Below are 25404 nucleotides of genomic sequence, written 5' to 3'. Positions count from 1 at the left end.
TTTAAGCTCATCCACCTTTCTTATAATGCTCCTAGCATTAAAATAAATGCATTTAAGAAATTTTCCACCTCTTACTCTGTTTATCACTAACGGTGCAAACAACTTTACTATTTTCTTTTTCTTCCTTCACCCCTATAACTGTTCCTACATTCTGTTTCCCCTCCCCCGTATCTAGTTTCAATCCACCGGAGCCTATCTAGCAAACCTACCTGCAAGAATATTTGTCCCCCTCCAGTTCAGATGTAGACCGTTCTGCCGGAACAGGTCCCACCTTCCCTGGAAAACTGCCCAATTATCTATAAATCTGAAGCCCTCCCTCCTGCACCATGTCTTCAGCCACGTGTTGATCTGCACTACCTTACTATTTCTAAACCCGCCTGCACGTGGCACTGGTAGCAATCCTGAGACTGCTATCCTGGAGGTCCTGTCCTTTAACTTGGCACCTAACTCCCTAAACAGGACCTCCTCACTCTTCCTACCCACATCATTAATCCCTACATGGACCACGACATCCAGCTGCTCACCCTCCCTCTTGAGAATACCGAGAACTCGATCCGAGATATCGCGGACCTTGGCACCTAGGAGGCAACAGACCATCCGGGATTCTCGATCTCCTCCACAGAACCTCTTATCTGTCCCCCTAACTATCGAATCCCCTATCACTACTGCTCTCCTCTTTTCCCTCCTTCCCTTCTGAGTTGACTCAGAGGGCTGTAATGCCCTCTAAAATTTAGCATTTTCTTCAATTATGTATGTAGTAGGCAACAAATCATAGTGGTATTAGCAGTACCTGTGACATTGTGACCAGTACAAATCAGATATTTTCACATCACACTACAGTTTTTACAATTATCGTAATATCATTCATCACTTTTGAAACTATGGTAGTTATTAGACCTGCCAATAGATCAAACTTTGATCGTAGTCTTCCTATCTGCAGACATTTGTGCAACACAGCTGATCAACTATGAGGCAGCCCTGTGCCTAGTAGTTGCTCAGCCACTAAATGGTGAAGTCGTGTCTTCTCACATGTGACCTAGACATCTACATTGCTCTCCATTACTCCCCATCTACAATTGCTTGATCTATGTGTAGAAGGTGAGTCATTTTTAATTGTTTGTTAAAATTTTGCAAAACTGGACAGTTCAAATGAGAATTCTTAACTCTCCGTAATGCCGCATGGCCTTTTGTAATACTATGCGACCACATGCACAACAATAGCCAAATTCCAAGAAGGACCCGATGCCTGAGCTACAGCTGTAATCCTTATTCAAGAAATTTGTATACAGGTGTCTCCCGCTTTTCGAACGTTCGCTTTACGAAACCTCACTGTTACGAAAGACTTACATTAGTTCCTTGTTTTTGCTAACAGAAGGTGTTTTCACTGTTACAAAAAAAGCAGCGGGCGAAAAAAGGCAGCGCGTGCCCTGAGCAGCCACTCTCCCCTGGATTCGGAACGGCATTTTCGCCAGCATTGCTTAAACACGTGCATGCGAGCAGCCGTTAGCAAGATGAGTTGTAAGGTATCGGAAAAGTCTAAAAGAACTTGTAAGGGTGTCACACTTAGCGTAAAAAAAACTAGACATAATTAAGCGTTTCAATTGTGGTGAACGAAGTAAGGACAAAGTGAGATTGGCTTGTGGAGGTTGACGAAGATGATGTTGAAGAGGTTTTGGCATCCCATGACCAAGAACTGATAGATGAAGAGCTGACGCAATTGGAAGAGGAAAGGATAACAATCGAAACCTCAGTGTCCCACCACCCCAAACCCCGGGCCGCGGACAGATACCGATTTGCGGAGAATGCAGCGGTAGGCGGGAGGCACCCAGCACGTCTTTAAGAAAAAAACCGAAATAAACAAGCTAATTAATTAGGTGCCGCCCAGCATGTAAATGTCAGCCCAGATCAGAGGCAATTGCCGATTGCATCGCCTCTGATCTGGGCCGACATTTACGTGCCGGGTGGCACCTAATTAATTAGGTTGTTTATTTCAGCTTTTTTTTTTAAAGATGTGCTGGGTGCCTCCCGGCTACCGCTGTATCCCTGCACGCTTCACAGATCAGTATCGGTTTGCTGCCCGGAGGCTGGGGGCCACTGCACCACCCCAACCTCCGACTCAGCCTAACACACCATCATCAGTGTGTTTGGCACTGTCCCAATTCCGGTAAGTGATACTACACTCTACATACATTATTTCTACTTTATATAGGCTGTGTATTTTTATGTGTTATTTGGTATGATTTGGCAGCTTCATAGCTTAAAGGTTACTGGAGAGTGCTTGCGTGAGATTTTCTGCCAACGGCGCTTGCGTGAGATTTTTGCTACGGAGAACAGTGCAGGCAATCGTTGTGGAGAAGTATTTCTACTTTATATAGGCTGTGTATTTATCATATCATTCCTGCTTTTACTATATGTTACTGTTATTTTTGGTTTTATGTGTTATTTGGCATGATTTGGTAGGTTATTTTTGGGTCTGGGAACGCTCACAAATTTTTCCCATATAAATAAATAGTAATTGCTTCTTCGCTTTACGACATTCCGGCTTACGAACCGTTTCCTAGGAACGCTCTACCTTCAGATGGCAGGGGAAACTTGTACCATCTAAGTAAAATAAGGCAGGTTTTACAATGTATCCAAAGTTTTAATAGTTTTAATGGCTTTTAGTTACTCAGATAGACATCTGACACTTCACTTAATTAACACACAAGTTACTTATTTCTTTGTATATTTATCAAACAAATTACTTGAAAACCATACTGAGTTACAAATATTGAGTTTAAAAAATTATCAATTGAATCAAATATTTCATTTTAGATTTATTTTATATTTTTTGCAGACACAATTTAAGTTGAAATGTCGAAGGAAAGAAAATATGATGAAAACTAAGTATTATACTGTTTCACTTGCATTGATGGACATGACAAGACACAAAAGCCAGTATTTCTGGTGCAGAAAAGTTCTTGCGAACTGAAGTATTAACCAGCAAAACTGAAAGAGCACCTCACAGCTGTTCATCCTGAAGATACACCTAGAGATAAGGGAGTTTTTACACAAAGAAAGTTCAATTCTAACAAGTTGGGACACCTCCAAAATTTGGATTTGCCATTTCTAAAAAACCTCTTTTTGAAGCATCCAATATCACAAAGGAGGAGGCCCCTTTGTCTGCAAAATCCAATTCAAGTCCATATGATCCATCTGTTGTAAAAGTTGCTAATCCATGAACTGGCCATTTGGAAATCTCAATGGTCAGCGTCTGGCTGACTAGGTAATGGTTCCTGTGCTTGTTCCGACTCTCCAATGCTCCGTATCCCAAACTCTATTCTAATGAATAAGACACAACTTGTCATGACTATTACTGAAACATCTAACATATAGGTTTTGATACTGCAGTTAAGTGCCACCTAATGGATAGCCACAGGACCCCACACTCCATTCCAACTCACTGGGACCCCATTTCCTACACTCCATTCCAACACAATGGGTCCACTTTCCATACATCATTCTAGTTTACTGAAACCCTACCCATTTCTTGCAACCCACTCCAACTCACTGGGGTCCTCTGCCTGTGCTTCATTCCATCTCACTGGAACTCCATTCCTGGTACTCCACTCCACCTAAGTGGAGTTCCCTTTGCGTACTTCATTTAAAATTCAAAGTTCAAAGTAAATTTATTATCAAAGTATTATTTGTCACTATGTGCTACCCTGAGATTCGTTTTCCTGCGGGAATTCACAGTGGAACAAAGAAACACAATGAAATCAAAATACAGGGATTAATTTAAATAAAAGCATCCAATTGTGCAGAAAATGTTGGTACATCACTACAAAGCCGAGGTTCATAGGTTCTTGATTAGTCAGGATGTTAAAGGCTTTGGGAATCAGGTATGACAATAGGATTGAGGGGGATAATAAATCAGCCAAGAAGCCCCATCCTACTAGAGAGACTTTTGTAAAGCCATGTGAACTGAAAATGATCGAGCTGGTTTGTGGACTGGAACAGAGGGGAAAAACTGGAAGTGGAACTGTGAAACGTTCTACAATAGTTGATATTTCTTTTAACATTTTGAAGCAGGTTATTGAGGAATTGGCAGCCTTGCAATTCCCATTCAGTATGCAACTGGATGAAACTACAGACATCGCTCAACGTACTCAGCTCCTTGTTTGTTTTCAAAATGCACACGCTTTCCTTTTTCAAAGAAAGGGGCTTCCTTTCCTCCTCCATCAACACTGCCCTCAACAACATTTCACGCAATTCTGCTCTTACCCCATCCTCCCGCCACCCTACCAGGGATAGGGTTCCTCTCATCCTCACCTACCTCCTCCCCAGCACATAACTCTCCAAAATTTCTATACCTCCAACGAGATCCCACCACCAAGCACATCTTCACATCTTTTCTTCCTCACCACCCCCCCCCCCACTTTCTGCTTTCCGCAGGGATCGCTCCCTACACAACTCACTTGTCCATTCGACCCTCTCCACTGATCTCCCTCCTGGCACTTATCCTTGCAAACAGAACAAGTGCTACACCTGCCCCTACACCTACTCCCTCATTACCATTCAGGGCCTTCAACTGTACTTCCAGATGAGACAACACTTCACCAGTGAGTCTGTTGGGGTCATTTACTATGCTCGGTGCGGCCTCCTGTATATTGGTGACACCTGACGTAGATTGGGGGACTGCTTCGCGTAGTATCTACACTCCATCTACCAGAGCAAGTGAGATCTCCCAGGGGCTAACCATTTTCCATTCCGATGTCCATCCATGGCCTCCTCCACTGTCATGATGAAGCCACACTTAGGTTGGAGGAACAACACCCTATATTCTGTTTGGGTAGCCTCCAACCTGATGGTATGAACATCAATTTCTCAAACTTCAGGTAATGTCCCCCAACCCCCCTTCCTTCACCATTTCCCATCCCCTTTTCCCTGTCTCACCACCTCCTTGGCCACCCATTGCCTCCATCTGCTGTTCCTCCCCGCTTTTTCTTTCTTTCATGACCTTCTGTCTATTTCACCAATCAACTTCCCAGCTACTTACTTTATCCCTCCCCCTCCAGATTTCACTTATCACCTGGTGTTTCTCTCTCCCCTCGCCCCCCCCCACCTTTTAAATCTACTCTTCAGCTTTTAAGACTTTTAATACTCATTTTGAGAGTCCCTTTTGGAAACTACAAAGGCCGTTATTCTGAACATGGTAAAAAGTTTTTTGCCAAACAAAATTGACTGGAAAGAAAAACTTCATAGTCTTTGCATTGATAGAGCTTCTGTGATGCTTGGTAATACATCTAGTTTTGCTACTTTAGGAAAAAAGGAAGCCCCTCACATTGTCACTCAATGTTGCCAGTGTATATCCATGTAAGAACAAAGACTCTTCCAACAACACTGAAAGAAGTTTTGTCAACAGTCATAAAAATCATCAATTTTATTAGAACAGATCTCTGAATAATCACATTTTGAAAGACTTTGTCAACAAATGGGTGCAAAACATGAAGTGCTTCTTTCCCACACAGAAGTCTACTGGCTTTCAAGAGGACAAGTCTTGAAGCACTTGTCTGAACTTAGGACAGAAGTTTCACTTTGCCTGAAAGAAAAAGAAAATCCACTCTTGGAACAGTTTGGGAAAAAAAGGACTGTATCCATGGATTGGCTTGCCTGACAGATAATTTTAACAAAATGAATGAAATAAAGCTTTCATTGCCAAGTCCTGAAATCACCATTATGAATGCTATTGAAAATTTTCAAGCTTTCTTGGCTGAGCTGCCGATATGGAAGAAGATATGGCTGACACCTTCGCAAACTTTCAAATGCTGAAGGAAGTGCTTTACCAAGATGGAGCTCAGATACAAACTTCTCTGTCAATTTCTTTGAAGGGAGACATCTGCAAACACCTGGAAACACTTCAAAACTCTTTCAAAAGTTATTTCCATCTTGATGCCGTTAAAGTTGAAACAAGGATCTGCAATCCTTTTCTTTCTGATATAAACTGTATTGAAGATATTGATCTCGCCAAAGATGAACTCATTGGTCTTAGGACAAAAAAAAACTTACAACAACTGGGGTTTAACTCAAAAAGCCTTGGAGAATTCTGGTGTTCCATGAGAGAAGCCTATCCTCACCTTGTAAAGCAAGCTATGGAAGCAACAACATATCTTTGCAAGTCAAGACTTTCAACACTTAATGATTAAAACAAAAAAATCAAAATTGGCTGGATGTCCCACATGACATTTGTGTTGCTTTGTCAAAGACCACCGCACAGTTAAAGTTCTTATTCAAGCCAAGCAACAACAGCCTAACTTTAACTTGCTTATACTTTAAATGTATACTTGTTATTTAATGTGTTACTAAATCACCTTTTTCACAAATTAGTTCTTTAAATATTTTTATAACTGCGTTTCAATATAATTGGTTACTTTTGTAATCCTATGCATTTTACTTTATATATTTAAATACATTATTCTGAGAAAGGGTTTATAAGCTTCACCAGACTAACAAAGGGGAACCTGGCATTAAAAAAATGGAAAGAAACCCTGATGTAGAATTTTGGCATTGTGTACATAATATTAGAAAGTTATTGAATTTCAGAAGGAAAATAATGAACCACACATACACATGAACTACAGAGCAAGTTTCATCAAATATTATTCCATTATGTTATTAATAGCATTTTAAATTTACTGAGCTCACAACTGATGTAAAACGATTATCAAATTAAAGGTTTCAATCTAAAAGGCAAGTCATTGTAAGATTAATACAGTACATTAACTTTAAGATAGTAAAATGCATATTTCAAATGATTTTTCTTGTTATAAATTCTCATTGAAAATGTAATTTGCCTAGACAATCAAAACAATCTGTTCTAAGTTTAACACACAAAATGCTGGTGGAACACAGCAGGCCAGACAGCATCCATAGCCAGAAACACAATCGATGTCTCGGACCGAAACGTCGACTGTGCTTCTTCCTATGGATGCTGTCTGGCCTGCTGCGTTCCACCACCATTTTGTGTGTGTTGCTTGAATTTCCAGCATCTGCAGATTTCCTCATGTTTGTGTTCTAAGTTTAACTTATCCTTGAATTCAAGAAGTATTTTTACTATTTTGCAATCTTTAAAATAATATTGCTTACTTACTTTATGAGCTGGCACAAGGTTGACAAGAACAGTATCCAAAAGTTCCTGAGAAACAGTGTCTCCCTCACAAACAATGGAACTCATCAAATCCACCATGTGCATGTGAACTTTTTGGTTATGGCCATTGCTACAAAGTATTCAAAAAGAAAAGAATCAGATTTAATGTAGTTAATGAAGAATTTATCAAGATTTATGACTTCAGCATAAACTGTCATTAAACAAGATCTAAATACAGAACTCCCCAATTCAACAGCATCACACTGCGTAGACTGCAGCAATTCAACACAGGGGCTCAGCATCATCTTCCTTTCAGAAGGCAAGTACATACGATTCCCAAGATTGTATGCATTCCAAGAAAATGGTTCAGTAGGACATACTTTCACTAGCTCCTTAAACTCCTGCTTTCAAATCTGCTTCTTCAGTGATCACATGCTACCTCTATATTTTTGCTATATTTCTAACCTGAACAAGAAACATTAATGGTCTGCCTATAAATAAGTTAAATTTATCGTTATCAATAAGATTTTAAACCTGCAGTGCCATCCACCTGTATCATATAAGAAAAGGTGTAAAGCAGGTAGTTCCATTACTGCAGAGGCTAAGAATTGACGGAGGTATGCTTAAGATAGTTAAGTCACCAAGTCCAGATAAAATGCTTCTTAAGGTTGCCAAAATAAGCAAACCATTAAATTTCTGGGGGCATTGGCCATAATCTTTCAATATCCTTTAGATGCAGGGTGGAATGTAAACGTTAGGTGCTCAGAAACAGGATATAGGCCATACCCCAGTTATGAACACCCAGCTTTTGGTCATACCTACATATGTAAAAGCTCCTACAATATTATAAAACACAAAAATCCAATACACATACATTGTTTCTATGAATTGAAGAATTATTCTCCTCACTCTGTCTCTTTGGGAAAAGAAACAATGCGGTGAATGGTAGGACACTGGGAATACAGAATCACAATTCCTTGAAAGAGGCATCACAGGTAGATAGGGTCATGGGAAGAGTTTTGGCACATTTGTTCATTATGTGCCATGACATATGATGTGGGCAACCATGGTCCTTCCATGACCATGATGGTCCTTGGCAAATTTTTCTATAGCAGTCATTTGCCATTGCATAGGACAGGTGAACCCAGCCATTATCAATACTCTTCAGAAACTGTCTGCCTAGTGTCAGTGGTCGCATAACCAACTGCTCCTACAACCATCCACCACCTGCTCCAGTGGCTTCACATTACCCTGATCGGGGGCTAAGCAGGTGCTACAGCTTGCCCAAGGGTAAAATGCAGGCTAGCGGAGGAAGAAGCCCCCTCTACCTCCTTTGGAAGAGACACATCTTCTCCCCACCATCCTTTTGGCACATTAGCCTCCATATATCAAAGTAATGAGTACAGGAGTTGGGATGTTATGTTGAAGTTGTACAAGACATTGATGAGGCCTAATTTGGGGTATTATGTGCAGTTCTAGTCACCTACCTACAGGAAAGATATCAATAAAATTTAAAAAGTGCAAAGAAAATTTACTAGAATGTTCAGACTAGAAGACCTGAGATATAGCGAAAGGTTGACTATGTCAGACAAAATTGACTCGTGGATTACCTGTAGAAACAGAATTTGTTTGTTACATATGAATGATCTGAATCAAGTGAAATTGCACAATGGGTATAAAAGCTATCAGAAATAATGATTAATATTAACAATCATTTGCACATATACAGTACATCAAGAGTATAAACAAGTAGTAATTTTGATGTGTTAACAGTGTGTTCAGATAGGCAATACAGTTGGCATTGTACATATAATAAACACAGTTGAAGCTAACAGATACAAAGAGAGACACTGTACCGAATCAAATGTGGCTTATACACAGCGACACCCGTGGCTCTACTTGTTTTTCATGAGGCACCAGTACCATTAATAGGACCACTCTTCCCCACCCTTACACATACAACAGCATAGATTTGGGATATCCCTTCCTGTTGTATCCCTTCTCTATGCTGGTATGAAGAACATTCATAAACTATTAAGTCAGCTCACAATCATTGCTATGCTATGCTTGCAGTAAATTTTCCTTTCCAAACACACTGTACCCCTATTTCCAATTCTTCTTATCCATCTCAACTGAAAGGCATAAAATTAGGAATACTGACATGCTATTCCTGTTCTTTTTGAATCCACATTTTGCTTTTTCAGTAGTGGTTAGATTGTTTTTGCTTTTTGTTGATCCAGGTTACTTATTAGATTTCTTGTAAAGAAGTTCTTAAGGTTGTCATAGCTGGGGGAAGTATTGGAGATAAGCTCCCACCAACTATTAAATATTCCCAATGGTGTGCCTCTCAAATAGCCTCTGACAACCAAGTCCAGCTCCTGGCCTTCATGTATAGCTTAGCTACTAAGCCTAGTGGCACCATTTCTACTGATAGGAGAAGGGGCAAGGGGGGGGGTGAGGGGAGTGGTTACTGGAGACTTAAAACCAATTGGTTTGGGCAGCTGGGGCTCGTCAGTCATGGTTGGCAGCTCATCTAGAAGAAGGAAAACTCTGATCTCAAAACTCCACTGCTTTGCAGTTATACCCACTCATGGGGAAGGTTTCGGGAATAAACAAGGGAGTCTGGAGGTGAGTCCCTAAGGCAGACCTATGTTGAGTTCAAAGCTGACTGGCAACTACTGTACCACCACTGGTGCCAAACTATAACTATCTCTGCCATTCCTTTGGATTCATCAGCTGCGTTGAGGGGGAGTCTGCTGCATGGCAACAGCTTGCTCTCCATATCGTACTGCCCTGCCTTGCATATCACAGACAGCTAGGAAGCAATATCCATGGTTGACCCCGACCAACGAAGGGCCTCAACAAATTGAAGTATGTTCTGGTGAGCACTGCTAGGCTCCTTTTGTTCATATTTTTGCACTCATTCTTCCCATTCCCTTCCAGTATTCCTTACTAATTATATGCCTTTTGTTTTTAGTTTCTATTTTCTGAAACAAGCTGATTTTGAGTTTGAACGCTAAATGCCATTCCAATAACAAGCAAACAGCACTGTTTAAATACAGAATTTCCCATCAGTCAAGTACTTCACATCCAAGTACCCACACAATGCAAGTCTGTTGAAGAATTCATTAATTTGGATGGACCAGTTCTACAGATAGAGATGTAAGAATTGTCAAGACTGATCTTAGTGGATACGAAATATAGCATTAAAGCTTAACTTCTGAAGAATTCACAACATATTAAGTAAGCCAATGGACCAAATAACTGGCTGCCTTCTTGATGCAAGTTAGCTTCCTGTTAAGCAAGGAGAATAGGAAATGACAACTATGAATCTTGCTTCAAGGAATGTGTCACACATACAACCATACATATGAAATAGGAACGGAGTACACCAATCTGGCTGACATTGATTTTAAAAAATCATAGCCTAATTAGGGAGAGCCAGCACGGCTTTGCGGTTGGCAGGTCGTGCCTTACCAACTTCATTGAGTTTTTTGGCAAGCTGACAAGAGACTGATGAGAGTAGGGCAGCGAATGTTGTCTACATGGATTTTAGTAAGACATTTGACAGGTTAGTAAATTTGCAGATGATATTAAGATTGGGAGTTGTGGATAGTTTAGGAGACTGGCAAATAATACAGCATGATATAGGTCAGTTGCAGATATGGACTGAGAAATGGCTGATGGAGTTTAACCCAGATAAATATGAGGGTTTGCAGCTCAGAAGGGCAAATGCCAGGAGATAATACACTATTAAGGGCAAGACCCTTAACAGTGTTGCTAAGCAGAGAGATTTTGTGATCAAAGCTCATAGCTCCTTGAAAGAGGTTAAATGGTGGTTAAGAAGGCTTATGGAATGTTTGCTTTTATTAGTCGAGGTACTGAGTTCGAAAGTCAAGAGGCTATGTTGCAACTTCATAAAACTCTGGTTAGGCTACATCTGGAGTGCTGTGTACAATTCTGGTTGCCCAACTGTAGGAAGGATGTTGAGGCTTCCTCAACAGAAGGGTGCCGAAGAGGCTTACCAGGATGCTGCCTGGTTTTGAAGGCATGTGCTATCACAAGAGGCTAGATAAACCTGATCTTTTTTCTCTGGTATGTTGGAGGCTGAGGGGAGATCTGATAGAGGTTTAGAAGATTACGGGAAGCAGATAGAGCGGACAGAAAGTATTTGTTTCCCCAGGGTTGAAATGTCGAATACCAAAGGGCATGCTTTGAAGGTGAGAGGATATAGGTTCAAGGGGAGGGGATGTGAGGGGCAAGTATTTTTCACTCAGAGAGTCATGGATGTCTGCAATCCACTGCCTAGTATGGTGGTAGAGGCAAATACATTAAAGGCTTTTAAGAGGTTTTTGAATCGGCATGTGTATGAAAGGAAGATGGAGGGATATGGACATGGTGGCGGTAGGAGGGATTAGGGTTCAGGCGTTTTTTATTTGCTTTTTAGCTGATTTGGCACAACACTCTTCCTGTGCTGTACCACTCCGTTCTAAAAGGATTCCAGCAATTTGCCAAAAGCAAAAAACTTCTCCTTTTCTTAAATGAGCAATCACTAATTTTTTTTAAAAAACAGACTTTTGTTTAGATTTTCCCCCACAAGAAACATCCTCTCCAAATCCACATTGTCAAGTCCCACTATGCTTCATTCAATGCCCAACTCCAGCAAATACAAGCCTAGCCTATTCAACTATTTTTCATAACACCCATTCAAGATATTTGTCAAATGAACATTCCCCAAAATGCATCTGACATTAATATCCATGCTTAGATAAGGAAATTGATACTGAATACATTAATCCAGGTGCATTCTCATCAACCTCCATTACAGTTGCAGATAGCATACATATCCTGGGAATCAAGTGTAAGCATAACTGAAGATGTGCCCAGCAGTATCAAACCCATCTCCATGCTCTGCATTGACCTATGCTCACAGGCTAGCCAAATGCTGGGACACAAAGATACTCTTAAAGGGCATCCTGGAGTACAAAAGCATCAACAACGATGACTTGGGAGCAAGAGGTGGTGGAGATAAAAGGTGGGGTGCGGGGTGAGGGGGTAATCAATGTAGTGCCAGTCAGTTCATCAAGATTAAAGCTATCTCAAAGCTCAAAGACTCAATGCCAAGACAGAATGATACTGGTTGATGAAATAGTAGGTTGGTTGACATCACCTCCCTGAGCAACACACGTCTCCATGTCAGAGAGCCAGTGCATCCACAATCAAGACCAATCAAGTCTGATGGTCCAAGAAGCCATCACCAACAGTAGTGTGACCTCCCCACTTTTATACTAAATTCCCCCACCAATAAACAGCATCGTTGTCAGATCTCCCAATTACTTATAATACCTGCATAATAACTTTTTGCAAATCACTTGCTGGAAACCCCAGATCCTTCTGCATCTCTGAATCCTGCAATTTCTCAGCACTTTAGATATTATATTCTTCCTGCCAAAATTAATTTCCTCTTTCCCTTACTTTATTTTCCAGATCTCTGCCCATTCATGACCTACCCATATCCCTTTTCAGTCTTTCCTATATCCTCTTCATGACTTGGTTTCTTATCCACTTTTGTATCAACCACAGATTTAGCCACTCTATCCCTTGTGTCTTTATTCCAAGTTATTTATATACATTGTAAAAGGCTAAGGCCCTAGTACTGATCCCCGTGACACTTCTTGTTACATCACAATTAGAAAAGGTGTTTGCTGTCTTTTTCTGCATTCTTTCCACATCAATTTACCTTGACTAGCATGACCTTTAATTTCCCTTAATATCAAGTACCTTTGGAAACCAAAGTATAGTACAATGATACCTCACTTAGCAGTCAGGATGTGTCTCTGGGTATCTAAGTGTGAAATGAATCAACTCAAAAACATTATGCATAAATGGAGATTAATTACTAAAAACATTATATTTCTGTCTATGAGCATAAGCGAAGGCCTCATTGAGGATAAACAAAAGGTAAATTATTAAACAGTGAGCATGCAGAACGCATTAGAAACTGACAAAAATTAAAACACAAAGACATTAGGAGAGAAAGTAAAAGAGGCTACAGCTAAGTGTGTAAGTCAAGCTATAGCTCATACTACTGGGAATTGGGATCTGGGTGTAACCTATTCTTTTAGAAGAGATCTGGTATTACTTTCTTTACATGGAGCATTTCTCTGGAGGTGGTACATCAAAATCATCCAGTCTTGGACATTAGTGAAGCACAACTTCAGCCAAACACTGCTTGTATACATGTTAATGACTTCCACTTAATATGTATGAAATAATCAATGGCCTTCACCACATTACACAACCTCCTTCTCGACAGTGTATCATAACTAAATTTTTATTACAACTCTTTAACGGTGCCTCAAAGAAAGCTAGCAAGCCTTGAAAAAGGATGTGGTATTCCAGTTCATTCACTGGATAAAAATTAGTGTGTATAGTTGAAAGTAGACCACCTCAGAAAGGCAAAGTCGCTGGGTATCAAAGTTCTGGGATGGCCAGGAGCAATGTCAAGCTTCAACAGAGCTTTAAACTCAAGATTATTTTTACTGAAGGAATGTTACACTCAGGTAAAAATCCTGAACCACTATTAGAAGATGGCAACATTAATCAAGCCCTCACTTACCCTTCAGATTATAGGCAAAGGCTCTTAGTTCTGTAATTTTAAGATTTTCTCCATCAACAAGATTTCAGCACATCTCTTCAAGCATTCCCCACAGCAAGAGTAACAGGTGGTCTTTAGTTGCCTTGAATCCAGCTGCATGCTTTCCTTCTCAGGAAAAGGTGAACAATAGCATCATTTTCCAGAAAAGCCTTACTCATCTATATTGCAGAGAGCTGCTGACGGCTTTGAGTATTTTAAGGTTCTTCCAGGTTGATTGCTTGTCAAGCTTGCAACTCCACAACTGTGCAACTTACTGCCAACACTTAATTTTGAAGAACTAGCCTGAACATTTACTTCATAGATCACTCATCCCCATTTACTGCAAATGGGTAAAAATGTTCATGACTTTCCTCCATGATCTTATACTGGCATAATTACATGCAGAACATCAGAACACACAAAATGTTTAAGGCAGGGGTCCCCAACCTTTTTTACACCGTGGACCGGTTTAATATTGACAATATTCTTGCGGACCGGCTGACCCGAGGGGGGGGTGGGGGGCGGAATGTTCAAGTAGGGTTAAACTCACCTCAACAAGTCTTTTACAGTTAGGGTTCCCAACTTTCTCACTCCCAAATAAGAGACAAAAGTAGCCATCAAATACGGGACGCTTGTCCCCGAGAAAGACTACCATGACCATGAAGCCTTGCGCGGGCACCTATGTGCGCATATGTGACATGCGCATGTGTGTACGTGCCAATTTTTTTTCCCACAATCCGGTTTTGGCTTAATCTTCCCAACTACACTGTACATACATTATTTCTACTTTATATAGGCAGTGTATTTATCATATCATTCCTGCTTTTACTATATGTTAGTGTTATTTTAGGTTTTGTGTGTTATTTAGTAGGTTATTTTTTTGGGTCTGGTAACACTCAAAAATTTTTCCCATATAAATTAATGGTAATTGCTTCTTCGCTTTACGCCATTTTGGCACGAAAGGTTTCATAGGAACGCTCTACCTCAGCGGGGAAAATATGGGACAAGGGCGGTCCCGTATGGGACAAACCAATTCAGCCCAATATACGGGATGCCCTGGCAAATATGGGACAGTTGGCAACCCTATGTTCAAGTTCAACGGTGCATGACAGGGAATGTGGAAAAGGTGCAACTGACTCATATCGTTTCCTCGTGGCCCGGTGGTTGGGGACCGCTGGTTTAAGGAACTCAGCAGGCCAGGCAAGAGTACTCTATGGAAGAATACAGTCAATGTTTCGGGCCGAGACCCTTCATCAGCACTGAGGAAAAAACAGATGAGAAGTCAGATTTAGAAGTTTTGGGTTGGGGGGAGGGTGGAAGGGGAGGAAGAAACACAAGGTGATAGGTGAAAGCTGCATTGGGGGAAGGGTGAAGTAACGAGCTGGGAAGTTAATTGGTGAAAGAGATACAGGGCTGAAGAAGAGGGGAGTCTGGTAGGAGAGGACAGAAGGTCATGGAAGAAAGAAAAGGGGGAGCAGCACAGATGGAGACGATTGCCAAGTAAGGAGATCAGGCGAAAGAGGGAAAAGGAAATGGGGAATGGTGAGGGCGGGGGTTGTTACCAGAAGTTTGAGAAATCACCGTTCATGCCATCAGGTTGGAGGCTACCCAGACAAAATACAAGGCGTTGCTCCTCCAACCCAAATGGGGCCTCATCGCGACGGTAGAGAAAGCCATAGACTGACATGTCGGAATGAGAATGGGAAGTGGAATTAAAATGGGTGGCCACTGAGAGATCCTGCTTTTTCCTGGTGGATGGAAATAGGTGCTCAGTGAAGTAGTCTCTCAATCTCCGTTGGATCTCACCGATATACAGGAGGCCACAACGGGAGCACCGGATACAGTAGATGTCCCCAACTCATAGGTGAGGTGTTACCTCACCTGGAAGGACTGTTTGGGGCCCTGAATGTTAGTGAGGGAGGAGGTGTAGGGGCAGGTATGGCACTTGTTCCGCTTGTAATGATAAATGCCAGGAGTAAGATCAGTGGGGAGGGACTAATAGACAATTGAGTCACATTGGGAACGATCCCTGCGAAAAGCAGAAAGTGGTGAGTGGAGGGAAAGATGTGTTTGGTGATGGGATCCCCATTTTAATTCCACTTCCCATTTCCTATTTCGACATAACCATCCACAGCCTCCTCTACTGTTGCAACGAGGCCACACTCAGGTTGGAGGAGCAACACCTTATATTCCATCTGGGTAGCCTCCAACCTGATGGCATGAACAGTGATTTCTCAAACTTACAGTAATGGACTCCCTCTCCCTTCGCCATTCCCCAAATCCCTTTTCCCTCTCTCACCTCATCTCCTTACCTGCCCATCATCTCCCTCTGGCGCTCCTCCCCCTTTTCTTTCTTCCATGGCCTTCTGTCCTCTCCTATCAGATTCCCCTTTCTCCAGCCCTGTATTTATTTCACCTATCAACTTCCCAGCTCTTTACCTCACCCCTCCACCCACACCCAACCCCCAGTTTCACCTATCACCTTGTGTTTCATCCTCCCCTACCCACACCTTCTAACTCTGACTCCTCATCTTTTTTTCTTCAAGCCCTGATAAAGGGTCTCAGCCTGAAACGCTGACTATACTCTTTTCCGTAGATGCCTGGCCTGCTGAATTCCTCCAGGGGTGTGTGTGTGTGTGTGTGTGTGTGTGTGTGTGTGTGTGTGTGTGTGTGTGTGTGTGTGTGTGTGTGTGTCTTTTTTTTTTGCTTGGATTTCCAGCATCTGCAGATTCTCTCTTGTTTGTAATTACATGCAGTGATGCATTTGATTGTTCAACCATATGTACAACCAACTCTTCAACAAACTGCCCCTTCACCTAGTTTTGTGAAACTGTGGTCTTGGTGAAAGCTCTTGCATCATCAAGATTTGTCAAAATTCTCTGAACGGTCAGCACAGTAAATATCACTCAATACTTACCTGCTTAAAGAAGTCTTAAAAATTTTCCTTTTATGGATGACTAGCTTGTTAAATTCATGCATTTATATTTGTGGTTAGCTTAATCCTTTTTAATATTTAAGTTATTGCATTAATCTGCTTTCAAATTATTGGTCATATTTTAAGATATTTTTGCAACAACACATCCAGTGATGTGATCTTGGTAATTTAAGACTAAGTAATGCTGCAACCTTCTTTTACAAATCTCCATTGGATGGCAAATTGCACCGGAGTCTCACAGCACTGAAACAAGCTCATCAACAAACTGGGTTTATACTGATGAAGCCCCATCTATGCCAATCCCATTTTCCTCTCTCTTGCATCCCATCAATTTCTCCTCCTACCCTTGAACTCTCCTGTCAAACTTGTAGCAAGGTCAATTTAAAGCAGACCAGGTAACCTGCTGACTAGCATGTTTTTTGCATGTAGGATGAAACCAGAGCACCACAGGGAGAACATGAAAACTTGACCAGTATCCAAAGACAGGATCAAACACAGGTCCCTGAAACTGTTGGGTAGTAGCACTAACTACTGCATAACTTGTTGCCCATTTTTCTGATTCACACTGAACAGAAAGGTGATGTGGCTTAAGACCTGCTCGGTGATATTTGTACTTGAGCTAAAATTACATCACCAATAAACCATTTGGAAATATGTTGCTGAATTTTAATTGCCCTAACAGCAATGAGGTGATGCACTCCTTTTGGCCAATCACATTTTAGATTGAACTCTCCATTACTTCTGAGGCCAGTTAGTTTGTCACTTCCCACATTCAATTATTTTTCCCTCCAACCTTGTTTGTATAATTCGATTTACATCTTTCCAAATATGAACCTTTAGCCTCTGCCTTCTCTGCCATTTACTTTACAATTCTCAAGTATTCTGGTTATGCAAAGCACTAACATAATTAACTACCAAAGGCATTATGGTAGGATAGTGGTTAGAACAAGCGATCAGGATTTAATTCCCCAGAGAAGATTATGTGTTTTCCTCCGTGACCACATGGATTTGCTCTGGGTTCTCCTCCTTTTCCCCACATTCTAAGAAGATACATGGATTACTAAAGGTTAATAAGTTGTGGGTGTGCTATGCCGGTACTGGAAGCATGGTGACACGTGAGCTTCCCCCAGCACATATTCAGACTGTGGGTCACTGATGCAAATGATGCATTTCACTATATCCTTCAATGTAAATGTGGCAAACAAAGGTAATCTAATCAATTTTATCTTAATTTAGATACAGACAATCCCAACAATGCAGTTCCTGCTTTTCCCAGCTCTGGTGCCAGGATAACCATATTTCTTTGTTAAAGAGAAAGAACTTTTTCTCTAATCATCAAAAGGACCAATCATATGCTTGCAAAATCTTTGTAGACAGTATGCATGTTTTGGTCATTAGTTAAACTACAGGTAATCTCCAGCAAACGAGAGTTTCATTTTTGCAGGTCGATTTGTCCATAATTCAGAAAACCCTCAAATATTACTTGATATCATAACTATACCTTCACAATACTCCACTTTCCCTTTCTGCATAAAATGTGATCAGAACTTCATGCTGAGTCCTAAAACTAGATAAAGAGAACCCAATTAAATAATACAAAAAGTATTATACCTGTTCACTTATTTATTGAGAAAAATGATCCAATATTACATGTATTTATTTAAAGTGTGCAAACCGTTGTTTTCAGTAACTGGCGTGACCTCCTTATACAGCAATAACTTCAACCAAACATTTCCAGTAACTGTTGATCAGTACTGCACATCACCTTGATGGTATTTTAGGCCATTCCTTCTTACAAAACTGCTTCAACTCTGAGATGTTGGTGGGTTTCCTTGCATGAACATTTGCTTCAGATCCCTCCTCAAAAATTCTATAGGATTAAGAACAGGACTTAAACTCAGCCATTCCAAAACACAAATTTTCTTCTTTTTAAACCACGCTATTACTGATTTACTCTTGTTTTTCGGATCATTTTCCTGTTGCATTATCCAATTTCTATTAAACCTCAGGTGAGGCCCTGAGGCACAAAGCAGCCCCAAACCATGATGCTCCTTTCACCATGCTTCACAGCTGGGCTGAGGTTTTGGCGTTGGTGTATGGTGTCGTTTTTCCTCCACACAAAACAATATACATTTCTGCCAAAAAGTTCAACTTTTGTCTCATCTGTCCACAGAACATTGTTCCAGAAGTGTTGTAGAACATCGAGGTGGTTCTTTGCAAACTTGAGATGTGCAGCAATTTTTTTTTGGCGAAGAGTGGCTTCTTCCATGGTGTCCTTCCATGAACACTATTCTTGTTCAGCATTTTTCCTTATAGTGAACACGTGAAAAGACTTTAGCAAGTTCTAGAGATTTCTGCAAGTTCTAGAGATTTCTGCAGGTCTTTTGCTGTTACTCTTGGGTTCTTCTTTACCTATTTCAGCATTGCACGTTATCCTCTTGGTGTGATCTTTGCAGGATGCCCACTCCAAAGGAGAATTGCAACAGTATTGACTTTCCTTCATTTCTCTTACTGTGGACTGATGAAATGTTTTTGTAGCCTTTTCCAATTTCATGCAGCTCTACAATTCTTCTTCTACTAAGGCCTTCTGAAAGTAGTTTTGATCGACGCATGATGCACATAAACAGATCTTTCTTGAGAAGAGCAGGGTCTGTCAGTAACCCATATTTGTGTGTCTTTTTTTTAAAATATATAGTGCTGGACACCTCTACAATCTACACCTCCAACTTCATCTTATTGACTGGAACACCTGTCTCCAAATAGCTTGTGTAGAAGGCGTTACCCCAAAGGTTCACATACTTTTTCCAACAAATACATGTAACATTGCATCATTTTCCCCAATAAATAAATGAACAAGTATGATGTTTTTCAGTCTTATTTATTTAATTGGGTTTTAGGACTTGCATCAAGATCTGCTCAAATTTTAGGTCATATTTATGCAGAAACAGAGAAAATTCTACTGAGTTCACAAACTTTCTAGCACTGCTGTATAATGAGCAGCGTCAAAAGCACATACAAGACTAAGTACAATAAGTGAAGAGCATGAGACCAAGTCAGAAGAAACCAGTTCTGCAGTTCATGGGAATGAACATCTCTACATATAGATTTTTGACTATTACACTTTATGCTATGGAAGCTCATTCGTCTGCAAGATGCCCAGAAGTAGGGTGTTCATAGCCCAAGACAGCCCGTATAATATTCAAATATTGACATAATGGCAAAGAGTTTTTAAAAAAAGGCCCAAATTTTTTGGCAGCAAAGTAATGGTACTCAACATTGACAGTGAACTACGTTTTAACACCATAGATTCACTTTTGCCAATATTAGCTGCTGTCAGATATAGAGAATCAATGAGGTCATCAAGTAAGATGAGCAGCCAAACACATCAGAAAATTTTCACACAGCCAAATAAAGAAATTAAAATCCTTAATAAGCTTTAAGCTGTTTAAAGAAGGGAACAGTGGTGATTAAGCTGGAAGATGAATTAATTTTAAACTGTCTTTTGAAATACTATCTGAAGAAAAGTCATGGTAGAAAAAGTGACTGGAGAGGGGTAAAAAGCCAGCAGGACAATGATTTCAAAGTCTTACACAGTGAGTGTAGAAAATTAGGACAGAGGCTGAAGGGCAGAACCTCCAACGTAGTCATCTCCGGGTTACACCCCAGTACCATGTGCTAGTCAGGGTAGGAATAGGATGATAGTACAAATGAATGAATGGCTGAGGAAGTGGTGTAGGGGACAAGGTTTCAGATTTCTAGATAATTGGAATCTCCTCTGTGGAAGGTATGACCTGCGCAAATAGGATGGGTTACACCTGAACCCAGAGGATTAATATCCTGGTGGGCAGGTTTGCTAGAGTTATTGTGGAGGATTTAAAAGTGTGCTGGTAATGTGATGGGAACCAGAGTGATAGGACTAAGGATGGGGCAGTTGGTTATTAAGTCAATACAGTGTGTAATGAGACTGTGAGAAAGGACAGAGAGATGATAAGGGTAAAATTGCAGTCAGTGGAATGAGGTGAAGTGCAACATGGGACAGAAATCAAAAAAAGTGATGAAAACAGGACTGTTACATTTGAATGCAACAGTATACAGATGATTGTAGTGCAGTTCGAGATTGGCATCACTGAGACATGCATGAAAGATCACTTTTGGGAACTTAACATCCAAGGATACCTTGTTTTGAAAGAGCAGGCAGGTAGGCAGAGGGTGGCTGTGTTGGTAAAAAAAAAAATCAAATCAAAGGTGTAGAATCTTTCTGGGTAGAGTTAAGAAACTGAAGGGTATAAAGACTCTCATGGTAGTTTTATATGGGCCCCCAAACAGTGGCCAAGATGTAGAATATAAATTTCAACAGGAAATAGAAAAGGTGTGTATTAGGGCAATGCTACAATTGTCATAGGGGATTTCAATATGCAGGCTTTTAGAAAATCAGGTTGGTGCTGGATCCCAAGAAGGGAATTTCTAGAATGCCTACAAGATGGCTTTTTAGAACAGCTCATGGTCAAGTCTGCTCAGAGATCAGCTATTCTGGATTAGGTGTTGTGCCATGAACTGGAATTAATTAGAGAGCTTAAGGTAAAAGGAATCCTTAGGAGGCAGTGATCATAATATGATAGAATTCACCATGCACTTTGTGAGGGAGAAGATAAAGTCAGATGTATCAGTGTTACAGCAGAGCAAAGGGAATTACAGAGGCACAAGAGAGGAGCTGGCCAAAGTTGATTGGAAGGAACACTGGCAGGGATGATAGAACAGCAATGGCTGGAGTTACTGGGGGAAATTTGGAAAGCAGAGCATAGATATATTCCAAAGTAATAGTATTCTAAAGGGAGGATGAAACAACCATGGCTGGCAAGGGAAGTCAAAGATAGCAACAAAGCAAAATAGAGGGCATATAGTCTACTAAAGATTAGTGAGAAGCTAGAGGGTTGTGAAGCTTTTAAAAATCAACAGAAGGCAACTAAAAAAAAAAAAATGAGAAAGAGGAAATATGAAGGTAAGCTAGTCAATAATATAAACCGAGGATATCAGAAGTTTCTTTTCAGATATATAAGGAGTAAAAGGGAGGTGAGAGTGGATATTGGGACAGCTGGAAAAAGATGCTGGAGAGGGTTCAGAGGAGATTCTGGGAATGAAATGGTCGATGTATAGAAGAATGGATATCTCATTGAAACGTATCGAATACTGAAAGGTCTAGACAGAATGGATGTGGTGCTGACGTTTCCTGTAGCAAATGAGTCTAGGACCCAAGGGCAAGCCTCCGAACAGAGGGACATTCATTCAGCACAGAGATGAGGAGATATTTCTGTAGCCAGAAGGTGGTGAATCTGTGGAATTCTTTGCCATGGGTGGCTTTGGATGCCAACTCTTTGAATATATTTAAAGTGGAGGTTGATAGGTTCTTTGTTAGTAAGGGCATCAAGGTTGCAGGAAGAAAGTAGGAGAATGGGATTGATAGGCATAATAAATCAACCATCATGGCATAGCGGAACAGACTTGATGAGCTGAGTGGCCTAAGTCTGCTCCTCTGTCCCATGGCCTGAATGCAAGGCAGTAAGTAGACCCGGCTTGGTAATCTAAACTCCATTTCACATTTATTTTAGTTCCAAGCAAAACTTACTTTATTACTTGAAAAAGTGTTCTGTACAACTGAGTGAAGATATCATTGCTATCTTCTAGTTCAAAGCAGATGTTATATGACTTTACCCAGGCAATGTTCTATAAAGAAAAAGAAATACAATTAGTGCCCAGCAGGATTAAACAGATGAACTAAAGATGACTGCAGGAGAAAAATTATGTTATTAAATTCAATAAAACTAATGGTATGTTATTAATATGACCATGCCAATAGTATCAAAAGGTAACTGAATACTCTGCTTCGGTAATAAACAGTGGCAGGCCAGTCAAATGTACTTTGACACCAGAATGCAAATCAGCATCATTACAATGATCATTGCAGCTCAACAGATAATTTTTCAAATGGCTTGACTGTATTCCTGTGTTATCTAACACTTGAAAAATTAATAAAACAAAAGAAAGCATTTCTTAGGAATGAAACTGAGGTCTCAGAAATTGAAGCTTTCAGCCTTTCAGATGTCAATTGATTTGCAATGTTCCACATATTCTAGCATTAGTTCCATGTTTTATATATAAAACACAACATTTTTTTGAGGAATGGAGATATAAAGCAATAGTCCCTCTTGATTAAATAAAGCAAAATTCTACTGCAAAAAAAAAGACAATTAACAATGAGCTTTTTTGCTAACAATGCCCCTATTAGGGTGCTCCAGGGTCACAGACATCACATTATCAATCTCAAAATACCCAAAACGAAAACCACAAAAATCACCTCTCATCCATTTCTGATTTTGTCTGAAATACAACAGAATAAGTATATCAGTACTCGTTCTGTTATTCTGGACCTCGGCAACCGACTTCAATGGCTCTAATGATCCAGAACAGATTCAAAACCCGGACTCTACCGCCATCAATGCAGGTTCCAACGTCTTCAAACGTCTCCAAAGTGCCACTTGCACAACCCCCTACTCAGACTCCAGCCTTGACTATCAGGCCAGTTCTTCACGCACGGCTGCTGGAACCCCCATCTCGCCTTCCCCCACCACCACACCGCAATCCTGTCTCACTCACCACCAGCTCTTAGGCCCTCAGAAACTCCATCTTCCTCTTACACCAAATTTCCCTTCCTCTCAGACACTACCAACCCCCTTCCCTGCTCCGATCCCAGGGCTCATCCATGCCAGGTCTTCACCATCCCTTCCGACCTTCCCCTCTATGAGGCAGAACATTCTGTGCACAGTAAGAGCCTCACTTCTGTCCCCTTGCACCCACACCTCAATGATGCTGAGCTTTTCTTCCGCCCCCTCCATCTCAGAGCCTACTTCTTTGGCAAGGACTCTCCACCCCGCACCAATGACCCTTTCTCCCGACTTAAGCCTGCCTCCTCTTCCTGGATACCCTACTCTGGTCTTCTGCCTGCTCTGCACCTTTTCATTTCCAACTGCTGACGGGACATCAACTGTCTCAACTTCAACACTCCTCTCTCTTTTTACAAACTCACCCCTTCCGAACGCTCTGCTCTTCATTCCCTCCAATCTAATCCTAACCTCACCATCAAACCCACAGATAAAGGGGGTGCTGTAGTAGTCTGGCCTTCTGACCTCTACCTTGCTGAAGCCCAGTGCCCACTAAGGAGCACCAGGCCATTGTCTCCCACACCAACACTGACCTCATGAACTCTGGGGATCTCCCATCCACTGCCACCAACCTCATAGTTCCCACACCCCGCATCTCCTGTTTCTACCTCCTACCCAAGATCCACAAACCCACTTGTCCAGGTTGATCCATTGTTTCAGTTTGTTCCTGCCCCACTGAACTCATATCTGCATATATCGACTCTGTCTTATCCCCTCCCTAGTTCAGTCCCTTCCTACCTACATCCATGAAACTTCACACGCTCTGATCTTTTCAATACTTTCAGGTTCCCTGGCCCCCATCATCTTATTTTCACTATGGATGTCTTGACCCTATACACCTCCATCCTGCACCAGGAAGGCCTCAAAGCTCTGTTTCTTTCCATTCACAAGACCCAACCAGTTCCCTTCCACCACTACTCTCTGTCTAGCAGAGCTTGTCCTCACTCCTAACAATTTCTCCTTTGGCTCCTCCCACTTCCTTCAAGCAAAAGGTGTAGCCATAGGCACTTGCATGGGTCCCAGCTATGCCTGCCTTTTTGTCAGCTATGTGGAACAGTCCATGTTCCAAACCTACACTGGCATCCGTCCCCCACCTAAGCTACATCGACGACTGCATCAGTGCTGCTTCCTGCACCCATACTGGGTTTGTTGACTTCATCAAATCTGCCTCCAACTTCCACCCTGCCCTCAAATTTACCTGGTCCATTTCTGACACCTCTCTTCCTTTTCTCGATCTCACTGCCTGTATCTCTGGAGACAGCTTATCTACTGATGTCTGTTGAAGAGATCTTCCCTTCCTCCACCATCAACACTGTCCTCAACCACATTTCTTCCACTTCATGCACGTCTGCCTTTCCCCATCCTCCTGCCACCCCACCAGGGATAGGGTTCCTCTTGCCTTCACCTACCACCCCAACAATTTCTGTATCCAGCACATAATTCTCTGTAACTTCCGCCTTCTCCAACAGGGTCGCAACCCCCAAGCACATCTTTTCTTCTCCTCCCACCACCTCCCCCGCCCCCCCCCCACAGCTTTGTTTTCTACAGGAATCATTCCTTATGCAACTGCCTTGTCCATTTGTTCCTCCCCACTGATTTCCCTCCTGGCACATCCTTGCAAATGGAACAAATGCTATGCCCGCCCCTACACCTCCTCCTCCACTACCATTCAGGGGCCCAAGCAGTCCTTCCAGGTGAGGCGACACTTCACCTGTGAGTCTGTTGAGGTTATATACTGTGTCCAGTGCTCCTGGTGTGACCTCCTCTATATCAGTGAGACCCGACGTAGATTGGGAGACGGCTTCACCAAGCACCTACGCTTCGTCTGCCAGAAAAAGTGGGATTTTCCAGCTGCCACCCATTTTAATTCCACTTCCCATTCCCATTCTGATACGTCAATCCATGGCCTCCTCTACTGTCACAATAAGACCACACTCAGGCTGGAGGAACAAAACCTTATATTTCAAACAAGAGGAAATCTGCAGATGCT

The 25404-nt window shown here is 41.5% G+C and overlaps 1 protein-coding gene across 7 annotated transcripts in view; it reads right to left on the bottom strand.

Moving 5' to 3' along the window:
* Positions 1-25404, bottom strand: part of pds5b (PDS5 cohesin associated factor B) — a 270645-nt gene that overhangs the window by 172461 nt on the left and 72780 nt on the right. For all 7 annotated transcript variants that reach the window (XM_063054295.1, XM_063054288.1, XM_063054290.1 and 4 more), the window contains 2 exons: positions 22322-22419; positions 7130-7256 (listed from right to left, as the gene is read on the bottom strand). In XM_063054295.1, the coding sequence (XP_062910365.1) occupies positions 7130-7256; positions 22322-22419 (225 nt within the window). The remainder of the gene's footprint in view (positions 1-7129; positions 7257-22321; positions 22420-25404) is intronic.

The sequence above is a fragment of the Mobula hypostoma genome, chromosome 7, assembly GCF_963921235.1.
Source record: "Mobula hypostoma chromosome 7, sMobHyp1.1, whole genome shotgun sequence".
Classification (NCBI taxonomy): Eukaryota; Metazoa; Chordata; class Chondrichthyes; order Myliobatiformes; family Myliobatidae; genus Mobula; species Mobula hypostoma.
Note: the sequence above shows the minus strand (reverse complement) of the source record. Positions and strands in the feature narration are given on the sequence as shown.